The following is a 25,765-nucleotide window of genomic DNA, read 5'->3' on the forward strand; positions in this document are numbered from 1 at the left end:
CGGGATCTCTGAGAGTTTCTGGGTAGTGTCTGTTCGTGGGTGTCTGGGTTTGTGAGGGTTCTCAAGGGATGTCTGTAGGCGGCTAGTCAGTCGGGAACGTAAGGATCAGAGCTCAGCGTCTGACTCTTGTTGGGGTGAGAAAAGCCGGCGGCCAGGTAGCTGGGGCGCAGTCCTGCGTCCAGCAGGACCAAGTTAGAGACCAATAGAATGGGGAAGGAGGCGGGCTTTTCTAAAAAGGACCAATAGAACTGATTGGAGGGCGGAGCATCATGCTGACGTCAGTACGAGGCCGCCGCCGCTGGGCCTGGTTATAGCCGGTCCAGCGCAGCCCGGAGTCGCACAGGCCTGAACTCCTACCCAGGTCCCCGGCCCGGCACCAGCAGGCCCAACCCCGGACCCGGATCCGCGAGGACACTGGAGGCCACCCCCCGGGGGTGGGGAGCGGAGCCGCGGGTCAGCTCTGCGAGCGCCCCGCGCTGGCCGGTTCCGGCCCCGCCCCCGCCCCGGGCCATGGCCCAGCCCTTGTCCCGGCCCCTCGTCCTATCCCGATCTGGACCTTGGCCCCCAGCCCCGCCGTCACCCAGCTTCCCAAATCGGTCCCGGCCCGAGCCTGGGTCCCAGCGAATGCCCAGATCCCGGCCCCAACCTAGGCCTCCCATCCAGTCCCAGCCCATTGACTGGCCCCTACGCTTGTTTCACCTCCTGTCACAATTCCCAGCGCAGTCCCTGTCCCAACCCCATTCCCAGTATTTGCTTAAGCCCAGGGCCCGACTCCTGCCCTTGCTCCAGTCCCCATCACAGACCCTCCTTCCTCCCCATCCCCTGCCCTTGCATAAGCCCCAGTGCCTAGCCCTACCCAACCCATTAGCTCAGCCTTTGCCCTCATCTCTGTGTTTACCCAAGTCTCTCCCACTACCCCCCACTGTCTCTCATACCCTGCCCCTCTCCCAGCCTCGACTCAGGTCTGGGCTCCAGCTGCCACCAGCCCTATTGCTGCTGTTGCTGTTCTCTGTGCTTGGCCCAGGGGCTGGTGAGTGCAGAAGCAGGAAAAGATTGAGGCAGGCAGGGATGGGGTTCTGGCAGGGCGGGATGGACTGGAGGGATTTAAGAGAGGTGAGACCTGGGCCACTAGATCGTTGGGGAGGAAGTGGGGAGAAATATGGAGGAGAAAGTTCTTATACAGCTGACAGAAATTGGGAGGGTTGGCTTAAGACTTTGAAGGTGGCCAGTAGTCCCTAGGACAGACCCAACGGTTTTCTTTCCTGGAGTCTATTCTGATGCAGTCCCCAAGTTAACACTTGCTTTTCTAGGGGAGTCTTGAGGGCTTTGCTCCTGCTTGCAAAGTTTGCTGGGGGAGACATAGTTCCATGCCAGAGTGCCTTTAGTCCAATGTGGGAGATCTAAACCTTTGAGATAATTGGGCATGCACTAGAACAGGTTTAATAAAGCATTTTGAAAATATCATGTAGAAAACAGGATGTGGTAGCAGATGGCCATGAGTTCGCTGCCATTAGGAGTTTTCTTCTTGTAATGAATCTTGCTCCAAACAAGCTTGATTTGCCCAGAAATAATTCCAACACTTTTAGAGCAGGGTTGCCGAGGCCATTTTGCAGATTGGCAACTGAAGCTCAGTAAGGGAAGCAATTTGTCAAAAGCCATGCAACTTTAAATGGCAGTGATGGGGGCTATAAACTCCAATATGAAGGGTTGTTTTTTGTTTTCTTTTCACTGCGATATATGTCCAACAGGAAAACAGACCCAAGTGGGGAAAGGCTCGGAAAACATCCTCTCTCTCCTCCCTGCCCACAAGGGGGCTTCATCCACAAACTGTTCCTTATTTGCCAGTTGTCAACCTAGTGCCATCATTCAGAAGTGACTTGCATGGTCACTTGGAGCGAGAGGTCCAACTTCTTCATGGATAGGATATGATGGGAATATGCCCATCATAAAGAGGTGACTGGTCTTCCTGATGTCAGCCTCCAGCTACCTCTGGTGGGTGGTACTCTAGATAAGATGATAGGTAACAGCATCTGGGAGCTGAGAGTACATAAACAAACTTGAGATCAATAAATGCCAAAGCTTGCCGCCCCTGTAGAGATACCCAAGCTCTCTGTGAGTGCTCACTGGTATCTGGGCACCTACGTGTTTTGCATCTGAGGGCTCTGCGGGAATGCTGGGCATTTGCAGTATGTGTACATACTTGTGCATTTGTATGTGTGGGCACATGTATGTTGTGTGTGGTGTAGGGGAGCCTGTCGATCCTCTGAGTGTCTGTGTTATTGTGTAAGGGGGAGGATACATGTTGTGGCCCATGCATGTTCCACTTCAGCTATTTCTGCTCCTTCTGTAGAAGGATCACTGAAGTGCCAGTTTCCAATTGGCTAGGTCCTAGGCAGGAGGCAGTGGTGAGTGCCTCCCCCAACATAGGTAATCCATCTGCCCACATCCTGACTCCTTGAATGCAGGAACCAATGAGGGGCTCTGGGTTGATTACTGCTGCTGGCAAATTGGGCAATCAGCAGAGACAGTAGCCAGGCCAGTTTTTCAGTTTTGGTGAGGGGTGTCTGTACTGATATGCCCAACTCATAGTTCTCATCCCTGCCATCAGGGCTCCTCTATTCATGATCTCATTGAATAAGTTCTGAGCTGGTCAGGGGAGGAGGGTGACTACCAGTCACAGAGCTGTCAGAAGATGTAGATTAAAGCATGATTACTAGAAATTGGTTTAGATACTTTGGGGAGAATTGCAATGAGGTGGGATAAGAAAACTGAGTAGACCTTACTGCAGCCAGGACTGCACTTCATGCTGTTCATAGTCACTGCCTGGCCGCTGTGCCTGGTGTGCAGGGTTGTTCTGGGACCTAGTGTGGAGATGAGTTTTACCTAAGGAGAGGTTGGTAGTGTCACAAGATCATCAGTACAATCTTTTTTTTTTTTTTTAAAGATTTATTTATTTAGTTATACAAGCACTAGGTTACAGTCAGAAGCGGGGAGGGTGAGAGAATTCACCAGAGCCAGAAACAGAATAGGCAGAGTGATGAAATATACTGCTGAGGGGCGCAGCGGGCAGCAGGAGAGGTCTGTGCGCCATGTGGGACCCTCGCTGGCGGCTGGGGATCAAACCGGCGCTGCAGAGGCTGTGGGCAGCTTCGCAGCCCAGCACTCAAACGCTGTGCCACCAGGGGAGGCCCCATCAGTACAATCTTAATAAATGCTTATTGTTGCCTTAAATCTCACCTTAGAAATGGAAGGTACGGCCTGGATTTCCTGGTCCCACCCCAAGCCTCGGGTCTTTTCCTTGGACTTAGCTGACCTACAGTTGTATAACCCAAGCATGTTTTGCCATTTGAGGAAATGACCTTTTGTTTTACTTAGTGCTGTCACTAATGAGGCCAGCCTTAGCCTCTGTGTGTGTGTGTGGGTGTGTTTGTGTATGTGTGTTTCAGGTGATGGTGGAGAATCACTCCAGTTTCATTTAAGTACTGGAGCATGTAGAACAGGTTCATCTGAGCTTGGCTAGGGCCTTACTCATGCTTCCTCTGGGATATAGCCCCTTAGGTCCTGCTGATACCGCAGACTAAGGCATGGAGTGAATGGGACTGTGGATGCTTTCTTAAGCATCTTCCCTCAGAACTTCTAGATTCCTCCTAGTGTTCCCAGATGCTGCTTACTTCCTTTTCCCACCAGCCTATTCTGTGACCTCTAGTCCTGGTTACATGCTATTAACAGCATGAAGGGAAGTCCTGCCTGTGGTAAGGTCTACCAAGTGCTCTTATCCCATCTCATTACAATTCTCCCCAACTGGCTTAATTCTTTCCCCAGTTCTCCAGGCCATGCTATGTTATTTGAATCACAGGGTTATTTTGTGGTTTCCCAAAGGTCATTAGCTGCTTTTCACCATCAGCTGTCTGAGGGTCTGCCTGGGGGCCTGGCTAACATTTCTTCTAACAATAGCAATGGCCCAGCTGATGGTGCCAGCTCTGTGGAGGAGAAGCCCTAGCCTAACTTGAGCAGGGATGCTCCAGAGCACTGCTTTCTGGGAACTGTGGTGGCCAGGCGGCTCAGCTCTTGACTTTCTGCCTCCCAGTTGTGACAGCCAGGGCTCCTAGGGAACCTATCTGCCCTATCAGTTGGTTCATTTCCCTTCATCCTTCTTGGATACATCACCACTCTGAATGTTGCTCCACAAGGCACTCTGGATCCTGGGCAGTGCTAAGCTTGCAAGGCAGCAGGTCTTCCTTCCTGACAGTCCTTGGAGGCAACAAGTACCTTTGAAGGGGAGCACAGGTCAGTCTAGGAACGATGGCTTCTTACCTACTCAGGGAAGCTCTCTAGAGAGTGACTCCTGAGGTTGTTGCAGTTCGGCAGGACCCACCTTAATGAGGGAGAGTGTTAGACTAGGTAAGCCCTGTGTATATTTTCTTTTTGGCTGAGAACTCTGTTCTAGGGTCTCCCTTACTCACCTCTCCCACCCTATTCTGTCTTGAAGCTGCTGGAGTTCCCAACCTTCTTATTCTAAGGGCATCCTGTCCTAGGGTCATCTTGCTGGCACTGGTCTTAAGTTTCCAGGGCAGTCAGATTCCCGGGATCTTTGTCTGCCATTTGGGGCACTCTTCTTTCTAGCTGAATTGCTGGTTGCTTTTCACTGTTCAGCAATTCTTAGGCCCCTGACTAGCTGCTGACATCAGACTTTCCTGCTCAGGTTGGCTCTGCTTTTAACAACCGTGACTAGGTATCATGGCTTTTTAGTTAGAGATGACCACTTCTTCTTTACCTCCCACCCCATCCTTTTCCAAATATTAATATTTTCAAGTAGTTTGAACTTCTAGTAGGTCACCAATTGACTGCCTCACCGGGCCTTCCGTGGGGAAACGCCCCCCTGACTGCGCCTCAGTCCCAGAGGACCTGATGACCTTCCTTCCCTCCTCCCCTTCTGGTGACTCTCATGGTGGCCTGCCAGCTTCTGTCCTTGCCTTTGCCACCCAAGCAGGCCCCTTGCAGCCTTACCCCCACCTTCCTGACCCAGTGTACAGACAGCTCTTGTGAAGCTTCTGAGGTTTTTACTGCTCCTGACCACAGGGGAACAGAAAGGGGAAGAAATGAACAAGAAAGTTACACAGTTCCATGCTGACTCCCAAGCCCCACAGGTGGAGTTCCAGCCTGCTCAGTGGTGTGAGAGCCCATGCCAACACACACACACACACACACACACACACACACACACACACACACACACACACTGTTTTGTTAGTCTGAGAAAGAAGGGAATGATAGCTTCTAAGTGAGGAGCGGTTGTGAGATCATATAAAGGGTTCTGGTTTGGCATTTAGGTAGATCTTGGTTTGAATCCTCAGTTTGGTCTAGATTTCAGCCTCAGTTTCCTTATTTTTAAAAGGGGTCATTTTTTCCCAAATGTTAATGCAGATAATGGCTAGAGCAGCATGAGATACAATTCTTGGTTCAGAGGAGAGCTTTTGTTGAGTTAGTGCTCAACAAATGGTGAGGAAGACAGGTGCCTCCTAATTAATGGAAATGCCCTCTGTCTTACCTGCTCATTTTCTTTTACATGCTCTCCAGGAGGCCTCTTCCTGACTGACTACTCCACCTGCTCGCCCCGCAAGCTGAGTCCTTTCCGCTCCTTTGCCAGCACTGAACTCTTCCACTTCCATGTTCCCGAGGACACATTCCTGGCTGTTTGGAACCTCATCATCTTCAAGGAGCAGGGGGGAACCTTTGGGGACCACTGCCCAGACCAAAGTGTGACTGTGTGAGTGCCTGAGTTAACCTCCTGACTCCCACTTCCAGTCCTGGACTCTCTTCCATACTAAAGAATGCCTTTATGAATATCTTAACTGATGTCCTGACCCTGACCCCTGATCCTTGTCCAGACTGATGTGTGACTGAATGAGGGTCTTGTCTCTTGTTCATTTCTTGACTGTTGTCTGACTGTGTGTGTGAGTGCCTGAACTGTCCTTTTACCTCCTGTCCTTGACCCCTGACCTGGAACCACTTTGTTGTTTATGTCTGTATAGGGAATCCATTTATTTTACTGTTATGAGTGACAGTTCTACCCTCTTTTCCCCATTTCTTGTTTCCTACCCCATTATCTGCTTTTCTTCTTTCCTCATTCTGGTTCTCCAGGTATTTCCGGTCCGGGGCACCCCCTGTCATCAATCCCTTGCATACACACTTCCCAGGGGACACGGCTGTGCCTGGGGTTTTCTCATTGACCCTCAGCTGGACCTTGCCTAACCGCACCTCAGGCATCTTTAACGTCAGCAGCCCCTTACCCGGGGACTGGTTTTTGGCTGCCCACCTTCCCCAGGCCCATGGCCACATCTCTGTCAAGGTGGGTTGATGCTGCCCAGGGAGGGGGGCAAGAAATATTTATCTCTACTGAATTCCCCCCATGGGTTACCTGGCACATCAGCCTTGTGCCAGAGTGGGCAATAGCATTAGGGTGGCTGGGGTGAAGCATAACCCGAGGTCAGCAGGTCATATGTTAGGGCCAGAAGTAATGATCTGTAGGAGGCAATTTGGGAGCCTTATGAGGACATAGTGTGGTCAGGTAAGCAGAAGGGAAAATCAAGAGTTCAGAATCAGACGCCCTGAGATTTTGAGTAGTATACTTTTCTTTTGGGAGCTAGAGGGTTAATCAAGATGATCAGAAGCTAGCCAGGGACTGGTCGATGCTACTGTACAGACCCAGGAATGGTCTTGTGCTATATCTTGATTTACCATAGCCCCACAGACTCTCCTAGGTTGTAGCCCAGCTCTTAGTCCATCTGGGGTAATTCATTCCTCTTTTGTAATTTCAGCTCCCTCCACCCAAAGGAGTGCATAGGAGAGCACTCTGAGGCAGGGAAACCCTCTATAAAATGGGCTTTGGGCAGCTGGTGTCCAACCTGCCTGCTGCCTTCCTGACCTCCAAATATCAGCACTGATTTCCATAGAGTAAAGGTGTTAATGTCTGAAGGGTAGGCTCAAAGTTCAGGATACTTCTCCATTTTGGTTTGGAGGGGAAGGAAGTACCAAATGTTTCTCTTCCAAGTGTTGGACAGGCCAGATTTCTTCTTTATAGTGAGAAGATCTATAGGTTTCTTACTGTGTCCATTTGTGGGAAGGGGGTTTTGATGAACTGGCCATTGTTAGAGTGGGATGGCCAATGGTAAGGGTGATGGGGTGAGCATGAGCAGAGTGAGGAAGTAAAGAACAGGACATTAAAGAGCAAGAAGGCTAGTCAGTTTGGGCACTGAGAATTAGGAGGGGCAGAAATTTTGATCAGGTGAAGATTTGACCCATTTACATCTCTCCAGGCCGAGTTCCTTGAGGGCAGGGGCTCTGTGACTCAGTCAGACTCATTTCTCCTCTTCATAATGTAACTCAGCTTTCAAAGAAGTGTTAATAATGCATTCGAATGAGTTGAGAATCTAAGTAACAAGTGTACGGGCACCACGGTCGTCAGAGAGGTGAATCAGGGCCAAGGTAGCATCTTAAGGCCTCAGTGATAGACCTGTTTTCCCTGAGAGTGATGTACAAGAGAACTTCCTGTCAAGACCCGGGAGCCCTCTGGATAAGTGTGTGTTGGGAGCTTGCTTGGGGATGGCTCTGGCTTCTATGTCAGTGTTGACTCCCATCAGAAGTCAGGGTTCTTTTATTGGGTGGAATGTCTTATTAAGCCTTTGGCCAAATCCCCAAAACCTTGTGCTGATCCCAATTCTGATCCTTGACTTTTTGTGAGAACTGACAGGGAAAATTCTTCTGAAGTGCTGCCCTAGTTAACCAAAAAACCTTTCTGGGTAAACAGGAGGAACCTAGGACCTATGCCTGGGCTGGGATTGTGGGAGCCTGGCAAGGAGAGGTCAGACATGCACATTTGCATCTAGGGATAGCAAGCGAGGCCAAGAGGCTTGGTACTACAAGCTGGAGTGCTAGTCGGCAGAGCTTTTTGGGGGTGTTGTGAGATGAGAGATGAGGACTCAGTCATACCTTGCCCATGAGTGGCCACAGACTGGGCACCATGAGAGAGATCTCTTTTTCAGGTCTGTTCTAGAGTGGGGGATAGGGCAGCAAGGATCTTCTTTAAAAATTTGATTATCTTTTGGCATTTTATCAGGGCATCTAAAAAATTCTTAAGTTCTTTGGTTAATTCCTCAGATTCAAGTCTGTAGGTGGATTTTCCAGAGCCTTCCTGTAGGACTCTTGTCTTCTTGACTTACTTCCTCTCTGTTCCATGATTCTGCCTGCCTTCCTATAAAGCTTGGCTATCATAGGAAGTTAATGTGGCTTCAGGGATATCCTAGGGTGGGAGCTGAAGAGCCCCAGAGATAAGAAGGTTGTGCTGTTTCTAGGGCCCTCCTCAGTTTTGGCGGATGAGCTTAGACTTCCCTTTAGATCTTAGTCCTTCAGCACCTATGTTGTCCCAGACCTTGGTTTGGGTGTTAGGGACACAAATAAGATGTATATTGTTGAGGCACAGGAGATGTTTTAAGAGGACAAAGAGAAACGGCTAACTCAGCTTGGTGATGTGGTAGAGGTGGTTTTAGGAAATTTAGGAAGTGAGGCCTAATGTTGAGAAAGCAAGGAAAGAAATTTTGGGCTAATGGAAGAAGTGAGGGCTAAAGCTTAGAGGGGAGTGAAGTACTTTAGTGTGGGGTGGTTTTTGCAGTGGCTGAGGAAGGCTGGCTAGGCTAGGGGTGAGAAGAAGCCAGATCATGAAGGGCCTAGAAGTTTAAACTTTATCCTGAGAGTGATAAAGAAACTTAAAAGGCTATAAAGGGAAGGGACTTGCCTGGTCAGGCCACCCTTCTGAGCTCTAGTCCCATACTTCTGCTAGCCTCTGTGGCTGTGCTCTTCACTGCTACATTCCCAGCACCTCACATAAACCTGGCGCATAGTAGGGACATGGCAAATTTTTGTTACCTTTCTGCCATCTTCTCTCAAACTCATGTTCCAAAACTGATCTTATTTCTCTTCCTTTCCTTCCTCCCTATTCCTGTCAACCTATCCATCTTGACCCATACCCTCCCCCTCCTTACCTCTCCTGTCTTGGAGCCTCTGTGTACCATGTGCCCAGCTTTCAGTGTGCCATGAGGAGCTGGCCTTTGGGTTGAGGGTAATTTCTGGCCTCCAGTGGCTTGTTAGGGGAAATCCTTCAGATATTTGGGATACAGTTCTCAAATGCCTCCTCTTCCCAAGCCCAAGATTTTGAAGTGGATGAAAGCAGGTAAAATCATGAAATCAAGGAAAGGAAAGAAGATTGCACAGAAGAAAGGATTTGGTTGAATCTGTCAACAAGGAGCCAGCATGGCTGAGTGTCTCAACTGAAATTGAAAGTGGTTAAAATCTGCTAATACAGCTCCTTCAACTCTTCCTCCTCCTAAATTATTTTATTTATATTTCAAATAGGTAATACATGCCCATGGTACAACATTTGAAAGGTACAAAAGGCATACAGTGAAAAGTAAGTCTTCCCTTCATCTCCTTCCATTCCCCACTTCCCTTACCCAGAGTTAACTAATAACTAGCTGGTAATTAGTGCCTTATATTACTCTTTCCCCCTTGAAACACATCTTCCTTGTGGTCTTTGTGACTGCACAGCTGCCCTGGTTTTCCTCTTGCCCTCCTCCCATTCCTTCTCATGTCCTTGGCTGGCTTCTCCTCTGTTTGATCCTTAGCCATATGCCCCAATATTTGGTCCTGGGACAACTTCTTTTTATTTTTCCTTTCTCTTCCTAGAGGTCTCCAACACAGTGATTTTAAATACCATCTATAAATTAATGCCTTTTAGGTATTTTCTCGAGTCCTAATTTCTTTGATTTCAGATCTTATATCCAATTGCTTACATATCCAACTGGATGTCTAAGAAATGTCTCAAAATTAGTATGTACAAATCAAAACAAAGCCAAGAGTTACAAACCTCTTTGATTCCTAGTCCACGCTTCTTCCTTCTTAATAAGTGGCTCTGCCACCCACCAGTTGTGTAAGTCCCGAAATTGGGTGTCATCTTTGATTGCCCTTTTCTCCTTATTTCCCTCCAAAAGCCTTGTTGACTCTACTTCTAAAGCATTCTCTGAAGCATGCTGTCTATTTTTACTCTCTGTGCACCTCTGTAGCTTGCTTCCAGGTCACTGCAGTAACCAATAACCTCCTAATTGGTCTTTCTGCTTCCAGTCCTGCCCCAACAATCATTTACTTCCATGTTGTTTGGTGTTGAGTGACTGTGAGCTGAGGGCTGTGCTCAGGTCTGGGATAGTCTCACAGAGAAGATGCCATCTTTGGGCATCTTCAGTCTGCAAGCCCCATCCAGAGCTTGACCCTGGCTACCGTACTCAGGTCTTTTTAAAGAAACCCAGCCCACCCATGCTAGGACAGTCTAGGAGTCAGGCTAATGCCTTCCACTGCCAGATCTCTCAGTCTGTTCCTCTTCACTTTGCACTTTTGGCCTTGCTGGTTCCTCAGGCTTCCTTGCTTTGACTCTGTTCCTCCCATGAGAGCTGACGTTGACTCAGTTTAGACTCTCGCACTTGGCTTCTGCCTTGGCAGCTCTTGAGCACCTGACATCAGGTATACTTTCTCTGATCCCATTGCAGGGTGAGGGCTATGCCCCCCGAACCTTTCTTGGGCTCCATTAATTGAATTTTCACCTCCACAATAAGGAAGAGGTATTGGATGTGCACATTATATGGTTTAAGGGAAGGAGCACATCTTAATCAGAAAGGTCATGTCCGTGGATCCATCACTTAAGCCAATAGCAAGCAAAACATCAAGCAAGGTATTCTGTCTGAACTGGCTAGTAGGGACAGCAGCCTCCTCCTGAGTATGAGCCCCGTGGGGCTCATTCATCACAAGATGATTGTGGTGGTGATTTCCTGCCATAGGAAGTAGGGTTGATGAAATGCCTTGTAATAATATTTATGATCCTCAGCATTTTTTGACACAAAGGTAAGGGACATCTGTTTGGGATAGCAGAGATGTAGGTCTTTGAGCAATAAGGTGGGTTCAGAAGCTCTCTGAAGGGACCCTCTTCTTGACAGTTTAACTCACAGATACTTTTCTTAGCACCTAATATTTGCCAGGTGGTTTGCCAGGTATTGGGGATGTAGTGATGCAAAAGGCACAGATAATGGCAGACGGTAATAAGATCTTTTGATCTGGCATCTATTGGGGTCTCCTAGCCTTGTGGAGCTATGCTGGAAGTTACTGATTTGGCTGGTTTGTTCCATGGCACAGAACTCACTGGGATGCCAGGACCTGAAACTTTGGTCCCAGTACTAAGTTTAGAGGTATGTTTTGTTCAGAATGACCATGTAAATGAATAGTGGGCTGTAGTTGTGCCAGCATAATGCCCTCTGTCCAGAAGATCTAATCAGGCATCTCCTCCTTCCCCAAACTACTAAGATTTGAGGACTTAGATCGCTGCCAATGCTGTGGAAGAGGAACCAGAACAAGTGGGACTTTGCTAATTGAAGAGTGATGAGGCTTTGGGGTGTGTCAGCTGAGTAGAAAGGGGTTGGGGATTTTTTCCAGAAGAGCAACTCAGAGAAATATGGCTGTTCTCCAGTAACAGAAGAAACACAATGTGAGGCAGAAGGAGCAGGTGTATTTATGGGTCCCCTGGGGCAGTGCAAGTAGGAGAGGAGTCAGAAGACAGGCTTTGGCTTCATAAAGATCAGAGCCACCCCCAACTGGGTTCGTTCATTCATTCATTCATTCATTCATTCATTCATTCATTCAGCATACATCTGTAAGGTGTGCATTCTATGTTAGACTCTGTGTTTGGGGGAACAGAAATAGAATAAGACAAGCTTCCTGTTCTCAAGTTGTTATAGTCTGGAGATTGTCAGGGAGGTAAAGAGTGGCGCTTCACATGGGTGTTAGACACTAGGCAAGCACTTGAAAGGGGCAGGGTGGGGAATAAAGGAAATTCGAAAGATTCGAATTAGTGGGTAGAGCTTTGGACTGGAGATGTTTCAGGAACTGAAACAGGAATGCTCAGGAGGAGTGGTCAGATTGGAGGCCTGGGAATGAGTTACAAGCCCTCACTAGTGCCGAAGATCACAGCAGAACCTGCAGATCCAGTAAGGACAGAGGTGGCCATGGGAAATTACTGCTTTGGCAGGAAGGGTTGGGAGCTTAGGGGGACTTCAGCCATAGCCATGGGAGGTTTGTCTCCAACCTTCAGCAGCCTCTGTGCCTTGATTTAGTAGCACCCTGTCTCTCCCTTCCCGCCACCCTTACTTTTGTCTCAGGGTCTCCAGGATGAGTGTCAGTACCTACTTCAGCCACAGCTGATTGTCCGGCGTTTGTTGGATGTTGCCGTGCTGGTGCCTGGCCGTCCCTCAGAGCAAACCCTCTCCCCCCACAATCGCTCAGCCTTGTACAAGTAAGTCAAATACTCCCTCAAACCTGGCCCTCAAACAGGAAACAGGGCTTCTCAGCCTACCTGGCTGTTCCTGTTCTCTCTCTGGCCAGCTTGAACTGCTGAGCCACCTAGAGCCCCCAGTACTGGTTGTACTACTGCCTCCCTCTCTCCCAGCATAGGGGGAGACCCCCAAAAGGCTCTGCTCCTTCTGGGTCCCCTACCCCGCTACACACTGTCTTCTTCCTTGTGCTTCTCTCATTTTGGTGTCCCTCTCACCTCTCTGTACCCTGTCTTTTCTTACCCCCAACCTTCCCTCTGCCCAGGGTCTTTGTGCCCAGCTTTACTTACAGGGTTTCAGCGCAGCTGGTGTGTGTGGGGGGCCGAGGGGCATCCTCCTGCCCCCTGACACTACGCCTACGTCCCAAGGCCCCACCCCTGCACAACTCAAGTTCTGTGGCCTGTGGAAGTACCTCGGTATGTCAGCTGGAGCTGGCTCTGCCTCCCTGGGGACACTGGGTCTACGTGCGTGTGGAGGCACCATCCCGGGGCACTGGCAGGATTGTCCGCTTCCAGCTGTGTGTGCGGTTGCAAGGTCAGAAGCTCCTCATCTGCCCCAGTCTCCCAGCCTGTGCTGATATCTGTAGCTAGGAAGAGGCTGGCATGGCGCCTGTGTTCATGGACCCTCTCTGCCATGTCCCTGCAATCTCCCCAACCCCATTCAGGCTCCTTCACACTCCCTTGGAACTTTTTTGCACCTGATTTGGGGCTAAGGGACTTTTTTACTCTGTGGCACCATCCTTGCTGAAGCCCATGCTCTATGGGCATCAGTGAGAGGGCCTGCCACCTGTTTCAGCAGTGTGTTCAGTGTCTTTGGGGAGGAAGAAGTGACCTCAGTTCCCTCTTACATGACAGTCCACTAGCTGTGACCATCAGGAGACCCTTGGATACTCTCCTGTGACTCCGAATATCCCATACTCCCAAGGGACACTTGACTCTAGTTCTTACGCTCCTTGCCCTTTGCTATGTTCTGTCTGTCGCAGAACTGGTTTGTGTTGGGACTGCGGGATTGTGAAGGGGCAGGCCCTGTTCTGATTTCCTTTGCCTCACAGAGTGCCCACAGCCCAGCCTGTCCCGTGCCTTGGTTCCTGGAGCGGCCATGAACATGCCCCAGTCATTGGGCAATCAGCCACTGCCTCCAGAGCCACCATCCCTTGGGGCCCCTTCGGAGGTACCTGGGGCCACAACCCCACCCGAACACTGCTGGCCAGTGCGCCCGACGCTGCGCAATGAGCTGGACACCTTCTCCGTCCACTTCTACATCTTCTTTGGCCCCAGCGTGGCCCTACCCCCTGAGCGTCCAGCTGTGTTTGCCCTGAGGCTGCTGCCAGTGCTGGATAGCGGAGGGGTCCTCAGCCTGGAGCTCCAGCTCAATGTGGTACTTTTTGGAGAATTGGGGGCAGGGGAGCAGGGTGGTGAAACTACGGGAAATTTGAAGGATAAAGTGTCAGGTATGTGGGTGGATCCTTAACTGGAGGCCTCTCCAGGGTTCCTCCAACTTCATGATTAGGGACCACATCTCAGCCCAGCCCTGGCCCAGAAGCATGCCCTGAGTGCTGACTGCAAATGGATGAGGTCCACCAGGGCAGCTCAGAGTGTCTGGGTTATCCTGGTTTTGTGGGCTAACTCCCCCTCACTGAGGGCCCCCTCTATGGCAGGCGTTCGCTTCTCTTGCATATCTCCTGTGACGGGGAGTTCACCTCTTAAGGCCACGTAGTCCACGTTGGACAGCTCTCATTGCCAAAGGCATTCCTGACATTCTATTGAAATCCACAGATTTTTACCCACTGATCTTTGTTAGATTTACTGGATCTAGAATCTATATCTAAGTACATCTATCTCTGCCTTTTTTTTTTTAATTAATAGACTTTCAGAGCAGTTTTTAAGCTTACAGAAAAATTGAGTGGAAAGGATGGAAAGTTGACCTGTTGCCCTCTTTCCTCGCCAGTTTCCCTTATTGTAACATCTGGCATCATGTGGTACATTTGTTACACCCTTGTCCTATTTCAACAACCCTTCAGATGCCCTGCAACTTCCCCCAAGCTGAGCTACCGCAGTGACTTAGACCTTACCCGCTCCTCTGCTGTCTCCTGCTGGGCACACTTCTGTTGGTCTTCATGTCTCTGAAACAAATGATCCATGGCAGTCAGATCTGGGTGCTAGGCAGCATGTGCACAGCCTGAGAGCAGCCTGCTGTTCTCAGTTCCCGTATCACACTGTGGGGTCACCTGGGGCTTGTGGAGAACTAAGATTTTTGGGCTGTTTTCCTTTCCTTCCTTTTTATTTTCTTCAAAACAGTTGTGTATTTTTACTTTTGGTTTTATTATAAAAATAATAGAATCACATGGAAAAGCTTTGGAAAATAGAAGAAGACATAAAGCTATATGTCTTCTGAGTCCTTTTCCATGTGAACCTCTGTTTATGTAGTTGTAACCAAGGGGCATACACAATTTTGTGCCCTGTGTCAGATTCATGTGAACTGCTGCCGGTTACCATCTTGAATTTTCATGTGAACTTTTTAACCTGAATGGAAGAATTTATGTCCTTCTTTGGGGAATTTCTTAATACTGGTTTGAATCTTGGGCCTTCTCTCCTTTGTGTAATTCACACATTTGAAGTCAGCCTCTGTATGTCTTAGTCATTATTTTTAGTGCTGATCAAGGACTATCAGCCATTAGCCACTGTGTTAGTGTGGCATTGATCTAATAATTTATGTACTATTTCCCTAGCAAGGGATCCTTTTAACTCTACTCTGGGGCTCTGAGGTCAGGGACCATTTTCTTAACAGCCACATTGGGACCTGGTCTGTGACCTGATGTGGTCTTTTATGGCACATGGCTCAGAACTTTCTAGTGGTACTGCTGGGCAGTTGAGGGTGGATTGTTCAACTGGAAGTACTCAAATTCTCTCTGACTCTTTTTCTAAGACTGTATGTATTTTGTGTTTGCTTATTGCTATTCCTTGGGCAGTGACACCGAAGTCTTGATTTGACCTTGAAACTATAGAGCCCCCTCAGAGGCTAGCCCCATCCATACTCGTTTCCTGAGAGTAGAGGCCCAGTCCCCTGCAGCTCTTACTCAGCCCCTCTCTTTGTTCTTTTACTCTTTTGTCCATTTACTCTAATGGCCACTTGGTTCCATTCTATCCACCTGCATGCTGTTCTGCTGGCTCCACACTTTAGATGCTTGCTACAGCCTGCATCTGTTCTGAAAGGTATGTTGACATATCTGCTTTGATCTCTCCCTACAAATATTTTGACTCTTCCCTTTGGATCAGAGAACTGCTTACTTAGAGGATGTTTTCTCTGTGGCTCCCTCCGCTTTTTACTGTATATGTTTGGCATTTTGCCCTGGGCTTGCACTGAGGAAGGGGACCAGCAAATTGTATGAAACTTGTGGATGAGGACAGGATGCATGGGCAGGAGGCTGCTTTGATGAGCATCTCCCCGAGAACCATCCCTTTAGCTGCTGTGCTTCCCATGAAACTGATTAATTTTCGTCTTCTCTACTCACAAGTCTGGTAACTCATCAGGTTTTCTTTCTTGATTACTTGGAAGCATCAAATATATGGCCCACATCTAAGGATAGGCTTTACTTTCCTATCTTGGTTTTTTAAAGTTACCTCATTGCATCTTGTTATATGTATTTAATGTTACCTCAGTCCTTTAGAAGGAGGTGAGTTTATGGCATCTTGTTACCTTTATTCTTGTGGACAACCCCTTATATTTACAAATGGGATATTAGTTTATTTTAATCCCAGCCAGATTGCTACATTTAGTCCTTTAGGCATTCTGTTATCTTTGCTCAGAACCTGAGGGAGAGTGCATTTCTCTACATGCTTCCTGCCTCAGACCTGCGTGAAGATGTGAGGAAGATTGACAGCCTTGCTTTGTTCTCAACTAGTTTCTACATCCAGCAATAGCCCCTGTCCCCCAACCTTCAACCTAGAGGGGGCTGAAAAAGCAGTGTTTTCTTTTGCCTGAACAGAGTTTAAATAATTCTGCCCAAAGAAAGGATTTAGAATTAAGTCTTGCCTTCTTGTAGGTCTTTGAAAGTTTTCTGCTGTGGAAGTCAGTGTTTTCTAGTTACTCTTTTCTAAGAATGGGGATGGGGATGCTTTGGTGTAGAGACCATCTGCAGGAATAAGGTGTCTAGTGAGGGGCAGGAGGGGCTCCTGGGGAGGAGTTAACAGGTGTAAGGGGTGGGAGTGGTAGGACCTGGAGGGCATGATGGCCTCATCTTCATACCTGTGTTCCCTAGAGCTCACTACGCCAGGAAAATGTCACAGTGTTTGGATGCCTGACTCACGAGGTGCCCTTGAGCCTGGGGGATGCAGCAGTGACCTGCTCCAAAGGTGGGCATGAGGAATGTGGAGGAAGCTGGAGATATAGGGGGCAGTGGGAGATGGTATGGAGGACGGCTGGACTAGCGTCTCCAGGGAATGAGGGCAGATGGGTGAGGGTTCTTAGTGCCTGTCCTCACATAACACGTTTCTCCTCCCTTTCGCCCCCAGAATCCCTGGCTGGCTTCCTCCTTGCCGTCAGTGCCTCCTCCAGAGTGGCCAGGCTAAGAATTCCCTTCCCACAGACAGGGACCTGGTTTCTGACCCTCCGCTCCCTATGTGGGGTGGGACCTCGGTGAGCGACTTGGAGTGGGCAGGGCATGGCAGGGGAGGGAGTTCCCTGTGCCCCAGGTGACCACCAGAGTGTGTGTGCACACAGGTTTGTACGCTGCCGGAATGTAACAGCCGAGGTACGGCTGCGTACCTTCCTGTCGCCGTGTGTGGATGACTGTGGGCCCTATGGCCAGTGCAAGCTGCTGCGCACACACAACTACCTGTATGCAGCCTGCGAGTGCAAGGCTGGTAAGCTGGCTGGGCTGGCAAGGGAGCCTCCTTGGCGAGAAGGGGAGGAAAGGGGAGAACACACACCCACTAGAGTGTAGGGGTGGGCAAAGGCTGTGAGCAGAAGTATCTGTAGAACCCAGGGCTGCCTCTGTCCTTTTCCACCCTGTGTCCTTCACACCTGCAGGGTGGCGGGGCTGGGGCTGTACCGACAGTGCAGATGCACTCACCTATGGATTCCAGCTGCTGTCCACACTACTGCTCTGCCTAAGCAACCTCATGTTTTTGCCACCTGTGGTCCTGGCCATTCGGAGCCGATATGTGCTAGAAGCTGCCGTCTATACCTTCACCATGTTCTTCTCCACGGTATGTGGTGGCATTTGTCTCTTTACCAAGTCCTTATCTGTGGTGGTGAGGGTCTGTATTTCACTGTGTCCTACATGGGCTTGGGATGTTTACACCTTAGTGTGAGGAAGTCTCCTCACTGTGTCTTATACAGCAGTGCTTCCCAGTCTTTTCATATCATGGCACGAGTCGAACATGATAATTGTTAGGATCACGGTGGAATAAGTGAACATAAGATTACAGTTACTGGAGACAGTGTGGGGTGGGCACCTTGACCTTGACATGATGGCTGAGAAACCCTGCCCTACAGTATGAAGTTGTGTCCACACCCATCACGTTCTCTTTTGCACGGGGACAGGAAATCTACACCATCATCCATATCTCTGCATGGAGACTCCTCACTTTCGTTATGTTCTTGTTTGATGCAAGGTTTCCTTATACGTGCTCATACTCTCCATTGTACTGGGGATCCCTGCATCTTTAGCATGTTCTTCATTATATTATGAAAAGATACCTCCCTATTCTGTTGCTCTGGACTTCTTGTGTGTGTTTTTTTAAAGATTTATTTATTTATACAAGAACTGGGGTACAGGCCAGATGCATGGGAGGGTGAGAGGATTCACCAGAGACAGAGTGGGGTACAGAACAGGCAGACTGACGAAATACAATGCTGAGGGGAGCAGCGGGCGAGATAGGAGAGGTCTGCTGCGCTATGTGGGATTCTCACCAGCCCGCCTGGATTGAACCCACACTGTAGATAGAGGCTGCAGACAGCTTCACAGTGCGGTGCTCAACCACCTGTGCCACCAGGGAGGCCCTGGGCTTCTTGTTTTTTCATGGCAACTTTTGGAAGACAACTTTTGCATAATTTGTAGTCTGGCTTTTCAGAATCCTAAGAAACTTTACAAACCCAACTATATTTTGAGGCATCATGGGCAATAGCAGTGTGATATAAAATCCCAGCTCAAAGGAACATATTTTGGTGAAGATTAATACAGTTTTAAACTCCCCCCCAACCTTCCTTGTGGTTTCCCACCCCTCCATAATCAGGAAAATTCATGTCACAGGTAAGCATCGCAGACATTATACAGAAATGTAGAAGAGTGAGTCTGCTAATGGTCCTTAACCCACATGTAGACTTTGCTCTAAGGTGCTGCAGAGGGGGTCTTTCCACCTCATCTCTGGGCTCTTGGCATCATGTGATGTGCAGTGAGTGCCTGTGAGCACTGCAAAAATCCTAGATGGGTTCATACTTACCTCATATCTTGGCAACAAAAAAACAACACATGCCTCTTTGTCAGCATTAATAGATCAGACATATGTCCAAATTACAAAATTTCTACTTGTCATCAAGAAGAAATTGGGGGAGCAAATGTCCTGAAACTGAGGGTTACATCGTGTTATTCTCCTGGACATTCATCTACAGATGAGGAAGAGCAGGTTGGAACCATGCCACATAGAGTGATGTATCTCAAACCTAAATGAGAACATTGTGCCCCAGTTTTGCTTGACTGGCCCCTTTTTAGATCTGCTTTGACAGTGCCTCATTCTATTTTTATATTAGACACTGTTTCTCTTTTTATTGCCAGATGCCCTTTATACTGTTGCTCACCAAATCCTGTAGCAGCAGCTGTTCCACCAGCCCACTCTTGGCTTCATGCATCTCTAGTGCAGTTCACAATTACAATAGCAAGAGTACCTAAGTGTATCAAGGCTAGGGTGTGTGTGGGAGAGAGTATCTGTTCCCCTTTGCTTTGCACAAGCATCCTGGACTTTGGCTCCAGACTGTTTGGTATCAGATGACTCCTCATTTTCTGGCTATGATAGTATACCAACCTGAAAAGAAAAGGCCTCCCCTCAGATAGGAAAACCAGGGATCCTAAAGAGCCTGTCACCACAGACAGAGCACCTTCTTTCTTTCTTTTTTTCTTTTTTCTTCTTTTTTTTTGGTATAAGAACATTTTTTTAATATGCTTTTAACATCATTTTTCATATTTGCACAATGTATGCATTTTTATCTTGGTTATAGTCCCCATACAATTCCCACCCCACCCCGATCCTACTCCCTCCTCCCCACCCCGTATGTGTCTCTGGTTTATAGTTGCTTGTTGATTTTGATTTTTCTTTATTATAGTTAGTCTTTTTCCTGGTCCCTTATTTAGGTTTTCTAAATTCCTGCTATGAGTGAGACCAGCTTGTATTTTTCCTTTTCTTTCTGGCTTATTTCGCTGAGTATGATCCTGTCCAGTGCCATCCATGTTGCTGCAAATTGCATGAGATTATCTTTTGTGATTGCTGAGTAATATTCCATTGTGTATATGTACCACATCTTCTTAATCCAGTCATCTATTTTTGGGCATTTGGGTTGTTTAGAGCACCCATTTTCTTAAATGCAGCAATTAACAAAAGATCAAGGGAAAGATACTGGCTTTGAGGTATCAGCTGAAGTCCTGATCTAATTCCTGTTCTTTTCCACATGGGCCAAAATGTAGAACTACTGGTTTTCCAGTTTTCCTGGGAAGGTTCCCTGTTTGTTCTCCTGTCCCAGTGTTAGTTTAGACTCCCTTCCTCATCAGACTCCACTTTAGGACCCATGGGTAATATCTCAGGGAATGGTGCCAGGGCAGTAGATGATGCTTTTCTTCCCTGTCTTTAAACCCAGGAGAAGCTACACCTGTGAGCAGTACATTGGTTCCTGTCTAGGACATGGGAGCACACAGATTGGTTCTTCAGGAGTTTACAAATGTAAAATTAAGAACAAAAAGACAAAACCAACAGATCACAAACCTAGCACTTGATTTGCATATAACCAAACAGTTCAAATAATGGTAACAGCAAGATGACATCTACTGAATACAAGTTGTGTGTCAGACACTACTCATTGAATTCTCCCACGGTTATGCTACACAGGTGCTTTTTGTATCATCATCCCTTTTTACAGATGAGGGGAAAGTTAAATACTTAAGGGGAATGGTAACACCTACATTCTCACTCGGCCTGACTCCAGGCCCCCATGTGTAATCACTGAGCTATATTACTCCCTTTGCACCATATGTGGCAGCATCTGAGGTCATGAGTTTTTCTGCACACTCCAGGACATCTGAGAGACTGACCTCAGTTTAGTAGTTCTCAGATTCTTAGAGGGTAAGAGGAGCTATTTAAAAGAAATCAGGGAGAATACATCAGACACTGCAGTTGTGCAGCTCTAACCTGAAATGTTCAAACCACATGTCCTCATGGTGGCCCAGCAGGCCCCTGCAGTCTTGCTTACTGATCACTGGCATCCTGGCTGCAAGCCTGCCTTCTCATTGGCATTGCAGGAAGTGACTATTTCCAAAAGAAAATGGAAGCAGAAAATAGGAGAGCAGCAGTAAGTTTTGTTTTATCCTAAGTGCAAATATCCCAGTCTTTGCATGGGTAGCATTTCTGCTTTATATTCTGTAGTGCCTGGACACCATTCTGGAGCATTAGATGGCTATATAGGTATGTTGTAAAAATACAGAATTCCACAGGAAAAAAGTTACTTAAATGACCCTATAAATAAAGAAGAAAAGCTGAAGAGTTATCAAATTAGGTGAGAATTATCTTAATAGAAGCCTATGTAAATTTCTTAAATTCCCCAATTATTTTGGTGTCATTTCTACCACTTATTTTATTGCTGTTTATAAATACCAATTTAAAAATTAGCTCACAATTTTCAATGGACCAATTCCCTCACATTGCAATTTTTTTTTGCGGGGGCTAGTGTGAAGGGCCGGGTGGGACCGGCCCTGACCTGTGCCCCTGCACATACTGTAATTTTAATTTCACTTTACCCCTATGGATTTTCTATAAGCTTAAACAATTTCTTTGACCTTTTAGGATGCTTGGAGAATAATCAGTCATAGAATATTGGTAAAGTGATTTCCCTAAAACCTCTCCACTCCAGAGACAATATCTCCATTATTCCTTACTCTTTTTTTCAGTGCAGAGACATTCCTAGGGGAAAATCAGCCTTCAACTAACTACTCTCTTAGATGTATTTTCAATATTAGACAGTTCAGTTTTGCTTTTCTTCTGCTGACATATACCTGCTCTTACCTGAGATTGAAGGATTTATTACATGTTCCTCTTCTAATAATGTTTGAGCATTATCTTTTTGATATTTGAAAATCAGGCATATGGAGTAAGCATTTGGTTAAGTTTAAACTGTAACATTAATGCTTTAAAATAAAATCCAAATCATGAAATGGTACCAGGTAATTTAGTGGTACTTACCTCTGGTCTTGGAGGTAGAGGGTAATCAGTGTCCTATAGGTAAAATAGAAAAAGACCAAAAAAAAAAAAAAAAAGACCAAAATATTGATTTATTTAGGAACCAAAAGAACTCCCAACTAATCACATATAAGAAAAAGAAAAATCTTCAGGGCTTCCTGGTGGTGCAAGGGATTAAGACGCAACCTATGAAGCTGTCCACAGCCTCTGCAGCACGAGTTCGATCCCCAGCCATGGAGCTACCACATGGCGCAGCAAACCTCTCCTGATTCACCCACTGCTCCCCTCAGCAGTGTATTTCAGTTAATCTGCCTGTTCTGTTCCCCACTCTGTCTCTGGTGAATCCTCTCACCCCCCACCCCTCTGGCCTGTACCCTAGTTCTTGTATACATACATAAATAAATCTTTAAAAAAAAAGGAAAGAACTCTTCAAACATTAATTCTAATGCTGATGTGAACCCATAGGAAAAGTCTCTCAGAGCTTCCCAGTACAAGAACTCATTTTCTCAGTTTAATAGTATGTTAAAAAAGAACCTTGTCTCTAAACTTATAAGCCCTTTCAAAAACCTGGTAAAAGTCACTGAAAACATGACCATTCCAAGGCAGCGTCTTCCTGAAGGGACAACATTCTGCATCTCTAAAAGGAAGGAAAAAAAAAACAAAACAGTTACACAAATTTTAGTCTTGCAGCTTAAAATTGGAAGGAATCAAAGCTAAGATTTCACAGGGTCAACTGATATGATAGCTCTGTTTTCTTTTTCATTTTATTTCTCTTTGATTTCTAGCTTCTTTCTGGCTTTGTATTGTTTGCCTTTCTCCCTTTGTCTGTTGAAGTTATAATGTTTGCAATTTGAATGACTGGATGAAATCTTCAACAGGATCAAAAAAAACACTAGCAATTTCTCTCTCATGTTTTGACTCTAGAGACTGAACTTCTGAGTCTGTTTTCTCCTTCTACTGGTGGCGACTGCTGGATTCTGTCCCTTTTCACAACAGATTTGCTGCAGTGTCCCACTGCTGTTTCCTGTACTGTTTGATTAAGGTGTTTGATGGTCTGTGACATAAGTTCAGGATCAAATGCTCTGTTTTCCTGAACTTTTCTTTCTGATCCTGTCTCCTCCACCTTTTCATTCTCAACTGTTAACTCACTCAAACAGGAGACTCGTCTCTCTCATTTTCATTCTTCCCTAAAGTTATGGAGACTCCATTGCTGACAGTGAGTGAATGACTTGATACTGCTCAGCTGTTCTTTTCTTCAGCTGTGGACTGAATATCCCTGCCCTCTGCCCTCACCCAGGGAAGGCTCTGAAGGCCTGGATACTTGTGTCACTGGTGTTTGTAAGGCCACCTCTTTTTTGGGCTTAGAAGCCCCTGTGACTTAGACTTTCTTTCTAAAGGACAGATGAAGAAACTGACCTGGGCTGAAAGTAGTGCCTTAAGGATCCCTTCAGGCAATCATCAAGCCCCTTCAAGGCCACCTAATGGGGCTACAACACTTATCCTTCCTGTTTGCCCCACTTTCAGTTCTGCCTGATGTGTTTTAGTCCATCCTTGGCAAGGACACCAGCTTGTCACTCTGGTCAGGAGATGCCTCAGCCATCATGGCTCCTAGAAGGCCTGGGGAAGCATGCAAGGGATGGAGTCACACAGATGGATTCACAGAATCTTAAACGCTTTTGATTCCCTAAAGTCTGCTGGCATGTCTCAAGCTCCACTCTAGTTTCTTGATTTTGATCAAGTTAAAATGCTCAGAAATCTTTTCTCTGCCATCATAGGTCTTTTATTTTCCTCTTAACCCTGCTTCCATTTCTATAACAAACCATTCTTCCTGATAAGGAGCAGGAACCATATCAGGAGGTGGGACGAGTCAGCATGCCACTGTCATATTTGCTCTCAGGTAGGAACTGTTTGTCCTCAGAGGTCCTATTTAGTATCTTTTCCTTGGGTGCATTGGCACATGACACAAAGAGACACATGTTCCTGTCATCTTTGCACCAAAGATATTCTGTTCTTAATGTTTGGCATCAATAAATATTCAAGTCACATGAAAACTACATAGAAGTTTAGAGGAGGGTGAAAACAAATGTTCTAAGACAAAGGACTCAGGTTGTCCTTGCATAACCTTTTCCACAAATAAGGGACTGCCAAATACTGGACGCCATGATAGCATTGTCTAGAGAGTTGGGTTGGGGACTACAGACCCAGGCAGGGGAAGCTGATGGCAGCTGTGCCTAGTATAGTGCCAGTTTCACTGTGTCACTTACACCCCCTTTGAAGCTTCTCTATACCCTGTTTTTTACTATTTCTCACAGGTAGGCTATGTGGACATTCTCCCTACTCCATAGAATGAAATACTGTGCTCTTAGGACGTTAGGACTGTCATTTTTTAAAAACTGTGACCTACGCAGGATGAAGACAGCCAGCTAGTGGGTGAAGCCAATTCAGAGTCTGAGCTATCAGGGAAGACTGGAGTTTGTAGGGAGGCTTGGGAGCTGATTTGGCCAATAGACCAGAGTCTGGTCCCAGAGCGTGCACCCTGAAGCACCCACCATACCTCCTGTCTTGGTGCTCTCCATGGCACATTCCAGAAGCAGGAATATTAAGAAGATGAGGATGAGAATTCAGGATGCCAGATACAGACAGCATGTGAAGCAGACCAGGACTCTCTACCACGTTTTTCTCAGGAGTGGGGAGGGGAAATGCCCCAATTCTGCTCAGCCTGTGCCCTTTGACCTTGGCTTCTCTGACAGCAACATTTCACCCTTGACATCTTTCTCCAGTTTCCTGGGCCTAGACCTCTGCCCCAAGTTCTCTCAATGCCTTTTATTTCTTCCTCCAGTTCTATCATGCCTGTGATCAACCAGGCATTGTGGTTTTCTGCATCATGGACTACGATGTGCTGCAGTTCTGTGATTTCCTGGGCTCCTTAATGTCCGTGTGGGTCACTGTCATTGCCATGGCTCGTTTACAGCCTGTGGTCAAGCAGGTCAGTCCAGAGTGGGCCCTGGGGTCCAGCCATAGTCAAAGTCTCCTTGAAATGCACTCCCAGCCTCTCCCTGAGAACATTGTCAAGCACCCCTCACCATCCTGGCCCAGCCCCTGGAGTCTTCTTTCTCTAGGTGCTGTATTTGCTGGGGGCTATGCTGCTGTCCATGGCTCTCCAGCTAGACCGACATGGACTCTGGAACCTGCTGGGACCCAGTCTCTTCGCCCTGGGAATATTGGCCACAGCCTGGGTAAGGGTGATGAGGTGGGAGGGGAGAGGGGGTGTCTCCAACTAGACTTGGGGACAGGGCCCTGGGTATCTAGTCTCCACTTTAAGTGGGCCTGGACCCTGCCATCATCACCGTGCTGCTCCAGGTGCTCACTCTGGTGATGGCAGATGTTTCCAGGTTGCGACCAGAGCTCAGGGGAGCCTGAATGACCCACTCTGACTTGAGTTCTAGGGCCTTGCATTCCTGAGCCCCACTTCTCTGCCTCCCCAGACAGTACGCAGCGTCCGCCGGCGGCACTGCTATCCACCCACTTGGCGTCGCTGGCTTTTCTACCTGTGCCCAGGCAGCCTTATTGCAGGCAGTGCTGTCCTGCTCTATGCATTTGTGGAGACCCGGGACAACTACTTCTACATTCACAGCATTTGGCACATGCTCATCGCCGGCAGTGTGGGCTTCTTGTTGCCACCTCGTGCCAAGACTGACCGCAGGGTCCCTTCTGGAGCCCGGGCCCGTGGTTGTGGTTACCAGCTGTGCATCAATGAGCAGGAAGAGTTAGGCCTTGTGGGCCCTGGAGGGGCTACTGTCAGCAGCATCTGTGCCAGCTGAGAGAGGCTTTGGGCCTGCCCATGGGGAACATGGACCCTTCCTAGGGGCAAAAAGTTCTGGACTTGTGCCTGGGGCATGGAAC

General features: G+C 47.6%; 1 protein-coding gene across 1 annotated transcript; it reads left to right on the forward strand.

The window, feature by feature from the left end:
* Positions 1-510: 510 nt before the first annotated feature.
* Positions 511-25,765, forward strand: TMEM8B (transmembrane protein 8B; the record flags this gene model as incomplete). The annotated part of the gene is made up of 13 exons (XM_084237508.1): positions 511-1,030; positions 5,578-5,767; positions 6,142-6,349; positions 12,252-12,385; positions 12,688-12,956; positions 13,474-13,799; positions 16,681-16,774; positions 16,934-17,057; positions 17,142-17,284; positions 17,451-17,629; positions 24,702-24,848; positions 24,982-25,098; positions 25,348-25,765. 13 exons carry the CDS (start codon positions 511-513, stop codon positions 25,681-25,683), a joined length of 2,787 nt encoding a protein of 928 aa, XP_084093634.1. The 3' UTR covers positions 25,684-25,765.

Source organism: Talpa europaea, assembly GCF_964194135.1.
Source record: "Talpa europaea genome assembly, chromosome: 7".
Lineage (NCBI taxonomy): Eukaryota > Metazoa > Chordata > Mammalia > Eulipotyphla > Talpidae > Talpa > Talpa europaea.